A 9,096-nucleotide genomic window follows, 5' to 3' on the forward strand; every position below is an offset into this window, starting at 1 on the left:
GCTTCAAACCATTTGCGTCACTTAGTGCAGCTCCGTAAACCTCCTTCTCCAGACACTCCCCCATGGAGGGAGACCCGGCACGGCTGCCCCATGCCCCAGTGGGGAGCAGGGATCCCCGCTCTGCCTGGGGTTGTTCCCCAGTGTCTCTGCAGGGCCAGGTGGCAGCTGTGTCCTTGTTCCCCTGCCCCACAACCTTGGCACGTGCCTTCCTCCAGCACTCCCAGCCTTGGCACCAAGTGCCAGGATGGCAGCCGGCACTGCCAGGCACTCCAGAGCTTGGGGATGGCCGGCCAAGGGCCACCATCACTCACCCTGCCCTTGTGACCCTGTCCCTGCCACCTGTCCTGGGGCAGCACAGTCATGGATGCTGGGAGGTGCTGCTCTGTCCTCCATCACTTGGGAATCAGGGTGCAGGGTGACTGGGGACAGGGTGCCAGGCTGGGGGGACAGACCAGCTCACAGTGGAACACAGGCCTGGCCAGTGGCTTTCCACGCCACTGCCCAGTGAGTGTCTGGAGTGGAGGATTCTGGGCGCTGCCCCCATGGCCACAGGTCCCAGCCGCAGGCTCCTGCAGTCCCCAGGGCCCCTGGCTCCATATGGCAGAGCCTTCCCTCCAGCTCGCCGCAGGCGCCCGCCTGCAAGCAGTGACGGATCATGGGGGAGTGGGGGCGCAGAGACTCCTTCTGGGGCTACAGCAATACCGGCCTGCAGGAGGCAGCCCACACCCCTTCTGGGACTCCAGGAGCTGGGGAGGTGCGGGGGGAAGGGACAGAGCTGCAAAGGCCACCGTGACAAACCTTCATTTACCTCCATGACATCCCAGCTGACTACTCCAGGGTGCTGGAGCCTGAAGGAGACAGGGATCTAACAGCTTCATGGCACTGGAACCTGTGCTGCACTCTGACAAATAGCTGTCCCCAGTGCTGTCCATGGGGCCCCCACCACAGCTGGCATAAAGGACATGGCCGCAGCAATGCCCTTCAGCTATGGGGCCACATGGCATCCAACCATGCTGCTGGCACACAGCACCTACACCCAGCCACCCTGCCCCGTGCCCAGCCAGCCATGTGGCACCCCAGGAAACCCCCTGCCCCATCTGTCACCTGCACCCTGTCAGCCCCACTGCCCTGTGCTCTCATTGCCCCATGGCCCCAGGCACCAGCAAGCACCAGCTCCTGGAGCCAATCCCCTCTGTGTCTCTTGTACCCATCCCTCTCACATCCACCCGAGCTGCCCAGCCCCCTCTGCAGCCAGCAGTGCTGGAGGGGCACTGCCCCACAGTCACCCCACGGGTGCCCTGGCCCCAGGGACAGCAGCATCCCCCTCCACTCAGCCTGGCACATGGGCTCAGCCTCATGGCACGTCCCACATCCCTGGGGAGACACACCAGGCGCGGGCGTCCTGGCCGCTGGCTCCCCCCGTATCGGAGACAGGCTTATTAAGTGTGTGATATTAAATTACCCAGATAAGAGCATAAGAGCTTTTAAAGTCAATTCATTAAATATAATTATGAAGAGAGCTTTTTTATGCTCACGGTGATCCGATCTCAATCAGGGAGACGGTGGGAAAGCCGTCGGCTCCTCCAGCATCTCTGCTCCCCCGCTGTGCCGCCTCCGCACCCCCCTGCTCCCCCACCTCACCCTCCTCCTGCAGGGAGCTGGCACCCACCACCATGGCCCTCGATGCCCACCCCACTACCCTGGCACCCTCTCCACGCTGCTGCTGCTTGTATCAGTGGCACCCCACTCAGATGAAGGTCAGCTCAGCAAGCGGGTGGGGAAGGGGAGGCAATGGGTGTGAGATGATTAGGGCAGTGGCATTGGGGTGGAGGGCAGCAGGATATGGAGATGCTAAAGGACAAGAGACAGGGGTCTGGGAGCCCAGTATAGGTTCTTCCCACCCATGGATCCCTCTTGTCCCCTTTGATCCAGCCCCCTCAGAGACCTAATGATGCATCCCCATTCTCAAGGCAGGAGGGGCCCATGTTTCCCTCCCATCCCACATTCAATAATGGCACTTTGTGACCAATTAATATCTGCCAGCCAATACCTGCCCTGACCTATGGCTGGACCCCTCATGTACAGTCCAGATGGCTACATGCCAAACCTTTGCACCAGGCATCCCTCTTGCTCCATGCACCCCCAGCCACAGCCCAGGGTGCAGTTGCACATGGGGTTGCACTCAGATTTATTGGGGGAATAATGAGGAAGCAGTGGTCCCAAATACACCCCCACACTAATAATTTCTCCCCAAAAATCTGAGTCAGATTGTCAAGACACCTGCTTGTCCCCTTGTCACCCTGCCCCACCGTCATGAGGGACTTTGCAGTGACACCCTTACATGCAGCCAATCCCTTGTTCTCCCACCACAGTGTCCCAAAATCCCATTATCCCCAAATCCAGACAATGCTGCCAATGCCTGAGCACCTGGGACAAGGAGTAGCAGCATGGCTGGCAGGGAGCAAGGTGGGCTCCAGACTGGGGTCCCTGTAGAAGGCTTTGGTGGGGGCTGGTGGGAGCAGCTACCCACTGCTGGGAGCTGCTGGACTGACATTTATTTTTAGACGTGAATTGTATAAATTAGCATTTCTCAGCGGATTAAGCAGCAGGAATTGTGTAAAATTAAATGGCAACGAATTGCATTAAAGTCCCCCGTTTCTGGCACAAACAGCGCCTCGAGCCGTGCCCAGGCGGCTCATGTGTGACAGCACCAGGGACGCTGCTGCTGCTGCTCTGGGCAGGAGCACGGCCAGCCTGCGACACGCCTGCTCTACCCGGGACACAGGCCTGGAAATGCACAAGCACAGGGGCCAGACTGTGAGGATGGAGGGTTCCAGATGGGCTGTGAGCCCCTGAGTAGCTGGCTCAGGCGCTGGGCTGGGACTGCAGGATGTGGATGCAGTGAGTGGAGTGCTGCGACCCAGATGGGCACAGATGGGCTCAGCTGGGCAGCTCACAGGCATGGGACCAGTGAGGGATGCTCCAACCTCTCCTGGGCACTGACACCACTAGCCCAGCCCAGTCATTCCCTGCCAGGCATGGCAGGACACCCACCACAGTCACAGCCATGCCACCTTCCAAAGGACATGATGCTGTGCTGGGACCCGTATGGCCCAAGAGTGCTCTGCATCCCAGCCAGGGCAGGTTCCACAGTAACTGGAGAGCCCACTGAGCAGCTGGGGGGACCCCAGCCCTGCACAGGAGTACAGGAAAAATAGAGTACTTTAATGCCAGGGGCTGAGCAGGCACCAGGCAGGGCAGAACAGGTGAAAAACAATCAGTCCATCTCTTTTACCCAGTAAAAATAGGCTGAAAATGTGACATTTATTAAGTACGATTCTGGTGGAAAGGTCAGAGAGTCCCCATGTCAGGAACCGCGTGAGAGCCTTGCTGGGAGGAGGCAACAGCCTGCTGCCCCTGCCCATCCCCTGAGCCAGGATCTCTTGCGTGCATGTGGAACACAGCTGAGGATGTTGCCCATCTCAGCATAGGGCTTTCCCCTCAGGGGTCTGCATGGGGTGCTGGGGACCCCTCTCACTTCCCACATCCCAGGCAGGCAGGAGGCCTAGCATGGAGAGCTGGGGCTGGTGCCAGCTCCGAGAGGCACTGCCAGCTCTCAGCAACCTCCCTGCTCCCCCCCAGCTTCCAGCCCCGGCACAACTGGCTTCGGCAGCCACACATCACAAACAAAAGGCTTTTGACAAGGAATGAGGTTTTGAGAAAGGCACTGGGCTCCTGCCCGGCCACGAGCGGAGCTCCCGCTGCAGCCACTGCCGGCAAACAGGCGGGATGCTGCTGCCAGCTGAGGGGGCCCCTCCAGGCCCTTCTTCCCACAGCCCCCAAACTCCTGCACACCCCATCTGTCTGCACCCCCATCTCCAAAGCAGTGTCGGGAAGGCTCCCTCTTCCCTCAGTGCCACCTGACACGGCCAGCACTGGCCCTGGCTGTGGCTGTACCGGGGTGCCAGGCAGGGAGGTTAGGGTGAGCCAAACCACCCGTGGCAGCTCAGCCCCATCCCCGTGGGGACACTTCCCATCTTAACGGCGTGTAAAGAGCAGCATTGATTCTGCACGGCCCCCTCAGCTCTGCAGCTGCACTGGCCCAGCCGGGAGCACTCCGTGCCCGGCACCCTCACCGAGGCACCCATGGGACACTGTGCGGTGGGCAGTGCCCCCGAGCACAGCAGAGCGAGGGGCTGCAGGGCACAGCCCAGCTCATGGGGTCAGGAGGGCTCTGCCCGGGCTCCAGCACGGCTCTCCAGCAGCCAGCACCGGGGGCACATTTGTCAGTGGGGCTGCAGGGAGCCTCGCTGCGGCGCAGGGTTGTCCCTGCCGCTGGGGAGATTTACAGCCCAGCCGGGCTTTATTACATGGAAGATGCTTACGCTGGGGATTTTTTTTTTCCCGATAGTTTCTTAATTTGCTGTCCCATAAAGAATGTGGATTTGTGACGTTGAATTGGGGAAGATCATTTAGCACTCACGGCTCTTACTTAAAGGATCCGCACGAGTTATTTATCGTGTGAGCACAGGCTGCAAGCAGCAGTGCGAGGGGACATGCTCCAGCCCTGGCGCTGCTCCTGCTCCTGGACGGAGAGTCAGCGGCAGCCCCACAGCTTGGCCACTGTCGTGCTGAAAAACTTCCAGCCTCTGGACAAAGTCCACCTCATACTTAGAGGGAAGGAAAGACTCCAGCACTCCTGCAAGCATGGCTGCAGGGGAAGCTCCTTCCCTTCTCCAGTGTCACTGAGGGACAGCCTCTGCTGTGGGCTCGGTGCCCTGGGAGCCCAAGCCATTTGCCCTACTGGGATGTGCTGCAGTCTGGGAGCCCTCTGTCACTGCTAGGACATGCTGTGACTCACACACTCGCCCACAGCAGAGCAGGTACAAAAGCTTTCTGAACATGAAGGCTCATATGGGGACCCAGAAATGGGACCAGGCAAGCTTGGAACTCCCTGCCACGTGAGCAGCCTGGGTCCCCCTTCACTGGGGCCATAGCTATGAGGCACAGGAGTGCCCAAGCCCACACAGCACAGCTGGGACTCAACCCGCCTGCCAAGAAGCCTGTGCTGTGTTTCAGTCATTCCCAGGAGGTACAAGAGACCTATTTGGCTCAGAGAACAGGAGTAGAAGGCTCCAGCTGCAAATGGTGTGATGCTTTGACAGGTCCCACTGCTGCCTGGCAAGGCTTTGGGACATGTTGTATGGCTGAGAGTTGTATCACATCTCCACCTATCCCCTCCCCACACCAATCTCTGCAGCCTCTCCTGCCCCAGGTTTGCCCCTTTGCTCCAGGCAAGTGAGAGGTGACAGCCCCTGATGCCTCAAAGGCCAGAAATGTTGAGCTGTGGACAGAGTGGGTGGAGGCTTTGGGAGCCCTGTACTCCCCTTATTTGGCCATGAGCTCACGGATCAGCTGGCACTAGCCATTCTCATGCCTGAAACCTGCTCCAGTGCAGGATGCTGGGGACACCAGAGTCCGACTGACTACCCGGGCATTCCCAGGGCATGCTCCCAGGCAGATGAAGTAGGCAGGCCAGCTAGTCCTGCGCAGCCACATGCTGAGAAACTGGGTCCCAGTGACTGTCCTGGTAGTCACCCTTCACTGCCAAGCAGCACAGTGCATGTCACATGCTCTGTCCATGCTGTGGGAAGCCTGTACCACCCCACACACCTGAGCTCTGCCCTGCCAACATCACAGTGCAGCTCAGCACACACCAAATCCCACTGCCACGCTGTGCCACTGCCCAGAACAAGGCTGGGCTCGCTGCCTCCCCCACAAACCAAAGCTGTGCAGGATCCTACAGGAACATCCCAGGGCTGAAGTCAGCATGGCCAAGCCACGTGCAGGACTGTCCAGCTCCAGAGCTTCCTGCTCCAAACCCTGCTGAACCACACTGCTCCCCGGCAAACTCAAGCAGCTGGCGTAGAGCAGGCACAGAGCCCAGCAAATCCCCAGGAGGAGTGGGGCTGCCCGCCCGCTGTCACCCGCTCCTTCCCACTCCACTGCAGTGCCCCATGCCACCACCACCACCCCGCACGCGGCAGCCCCCCCTCCCCAAGTGTCTTCCCAGGGACAGCATCACTCTGCACATTGAGCAGGCGTTTTACCGATGGGCATGAAGTGAAACGGAACATGCTGCATCAGCCATTTCCAGCCCCACGGAGCCTCCCCTCTTCCCCAGGATCCTGCACAGCCCATGGCATCACACACCACTCCCCGGCACGGAGCGGGGTCCGGCTGGCAGCACAGCTCCTGAGAACGCGGGAGCCAGCTGAGCAGTAGCCCCTGGCAGCCGTAGGAGAGAGGCGGCTCATTTCCAGAGTCATTAAGGTCTGAAAAGGGTCCCATCAGGTATTCCGCCCGTTCAGCACATTTATTTTCCCAAACCACAGCGGGGATTTGTGATTTCCAGGCTCAATATTAGTGAGAGCTGTACACTGGCGGCGGTCGGCCAGGGGCTCTCTGCCTGGGCAGGCTGGGCTTGGAAGAGGCCCTGCTGCCAGTCCCGGACAGTGAGCGGGCAGCCGCGGGCAGCCCCCCGCTCGCCGGCTGTAGCCGTGCCTCCAGAGAGGAGCGGCTCGGCATTTGTGCTCGGCATGTGCACACGTGCGTGTGCAATGCTGGCGGTGTCCACATTTACACACATCCCGGTGCTAATCCCGCAAAGGCAGGAAGGTTCCCCTATGTGCAAAGAGGTCTCTGCCTGCCCCCCTGCTCCAGCCCCTCTCCCTGAGTAAAGCACCCTGCGTCAGGGCACTTTGATCCGGCGGAAGAGCAGGCTGGAGCAGGACTCCATGCCACAGCTCTCCCCCGGCCGCTGCACACCCACCCTGGGGACCACTGAACCCTGCTGCTCACCCACCGCGGCTCCTGCCCGTGAGCCCCTCAGGCACAGACCTGACGACATCCCAGTCCTGTGGCGCAGAGCCCTGCTGAGAGCTCCCACGGAGGATCCTCTCCCTCTCTCCGTGTGAAACTTGGAGGGAAACTCAAACAGAGATGCAAACTTCAGCAGCCGGAGTGAGCCAGGGAGCCCTGCTCCGGTGCGACGCGGACAGGTGGGTGCCCCCCGTGCCGGTAGGGGCCCCTAGGGAAGCTGAGCCAGGTGTGCACTCACCACAGTGAAATCGCGGGATGAGCAGTTCTCGCCGCTGAAGTTGCAGCTCTTGAGCATGTCGTCGAGCTGGTGGCCGGTGCGGTTGACAATGTCAGCCATGTCGGGGTCAGGGTAGAGCAGGTCCGTGGCCTTGTGACCATCCCGGTCCTTGGGGGGCAGCCCGGTCATGTTGGCCAGGTGGAAGATGTCGGCGTCGGTGAGTGCCGAGTGGCGGTAGCGGTTGATGTTGCAGATGGTGATGGCGGGGAAGACCATCTCGCGGATGGCCTCCTCGTCCAGGGCCATGACGTGGGGGTGCTCCAGGTAGAGCAGCGCTGACTTGGCCGCCTGGTAGAGGAAGAAGGCGAGCGAGGCCAGGAAGGCAAATGCCCAGAGGGTCTGGCGCACGCCCAGCCGTCCCGACCGGCAGATGTGTCCCAAGCCGTGCAGCGTGCTGGTGCTGGCGAAGGTGGCCAGATCCCGGGAGCGGGGCCGGGCAGGCTCCTCGATCAGGCTCTCCTTGTCCCCTTCTTCTTTCTCCTTCTGCTTCTCATCCTCTTCAGCAAATTTGATTTTACACACGATCTCAATCGGCATCTGCCCCGCGCAGCTGGTGTGCCCAGCCAGCGAGCTGCCCCCTGGCACAGGCACCGGCCGAGAGCCCGGCCAGGCGCTGGGAGGGGGTTCGGGTCCCCCCCAAGCCCCAGCACGGCACCGGGAGGGCCGAGCCGTCTCGGGAGGGAAGCGCAGCCCCTCTCAGCAGCTCCGAGCCGCCGCTTCCCTCTTGTCTCACTAGTCGATCGTCTCCTTGTGCCTTCGCTTATCAGCACAAATACAGCTGTCAAAAACCCCTCTCTCTCCTCTCCCTCGCTCTGTCTCTCTGCCTCTCTCCTTCGCTCCTCTCTGGTTAAGACCCCAGCAGATACAGGCAGCATTTAGGCATCATGTGCTAATAAAATCCAGGGAATACTTAATAATTCAAGACATGTCAACATTATTTCATCGTCAAATAAAGAGCAAGCGTCAGAGAAAAGAGGCAGTGTGAAGGGCCCGGCGCCTCCGGGGCAGGGAGCCACGCTGCGCCCGCTCCCCAGCTCCGGCCCCGAAGTGCTGCCGGAGCCACTTGTTTGAATGGCTCGGGAGCTGCCGGAGCCGAGCCGTGCCGAGCGGAACCGAGCCGTGCCGCGCCGAGCGATACCGAGTCGTTCGTGCCGTGCCGCGCCGCGCCGCGCCGTGCGATGCCGAGCCGTGCCGTGGCGGGCGGGGCACGAAGCCTGTCCCCCGCCGTCGCCGCTGTCGCCGCGCTCTCCGCCTGGCCCCGCCGTGCCCCGCCGGCCCGTGCGCCCCGGGGCAGAGCGCGGCGCGGCTCGGCGGGGGCGGGCAGCCTGCGGGCAGCTCGCCCGGCGGCCCCCTCCTGCTCGCCCGCCTGCGGACTCCTCCTGCCTCGGCGGCTCCCTGGCCGTTAACCGCCTCCCTGCCGCGGCCCGCCGCGACCCACGGCGGCCAGCGCCGAGCCACGGTCGTCCCGGTCCCGGCCCCGGCTGTCCCGGCGGGATCCGGCAGGCGAGACGCCGCCGGAGCGGGGCTGAACACGGGGCGCCAGGGGTGCACTTTCCCGTGCCTCCCCCCGCCCCCGCCGCGCTCCTCGGTGCCCCGGAGTCGGAAGGGCGGCAGTATCGCCTCCCGCGCCCCATGTCCGCCGCCCGCCTTTCCACTGCGCTCCCTGTGCAGCCCGGGATGGGCTCCTCCGGCTTCATTTCTGGCCCCCTTCGCTCCCTCCCTCCCTGTCCCCCTCACTGCTCCTCATTGTTCCCCGGCAGCGCACAAGGAGTGGGGGGCACCGCAGGCAGTGACCAACTCTGCTAGAAATGCTGAGCCGGGGTAGTTCTCATCCCGTCCTGCCCTGCCGAGCCCTTGCTCCTGCCGGGGTCTGCTCCCTCTAGGGCACGCTACCGTCGACCCTGTGCACAGCCCCAGGCAGCACCCAGCCGCCGTGC

The 9,096-nt window shown here is 62.0% G+C and overlaps 1 protein-coding gene across 1 annotated transcript in view; it reads right to left on the reverse strand.

Annotated features, from left to right (window-relative positions):
• Positions 1-8,347, reverse strand: part of ASIC4 (acid sensing ion channel subunit family member 4) — a 28,364-nt gene extending 20,017 nt beyond the window's left edge. Inside the window, exon 1 of the mRNA XM_079310997.1 lies at positions 7,121-8,347. Within this exon, the coding sequence (XP_079167123.1) occupies positions 7,121-7,696 (576 nt within the window). The 5' untranslated portion in view covers positions 7,697-8,347. The remainder of the gene's footprint in view (positions 1-7,120) is intronic.
• Between the last annotated feature and the right edge of the window lie 749 nt (positions 8,348-9,096).

Source organism: Erithacus rubecula (assembly GCF_903797595.1).
Source record: "Erithacus rubecula genome assembly, chromosome: 8".
Classification (NCBI taxonomy): domain Eukaryota; kingdom Metazoa; phylum Chordata; class Aves; order Passeriformes; family Muscicapidae; genus Erithacus; species Erithacus rubecula.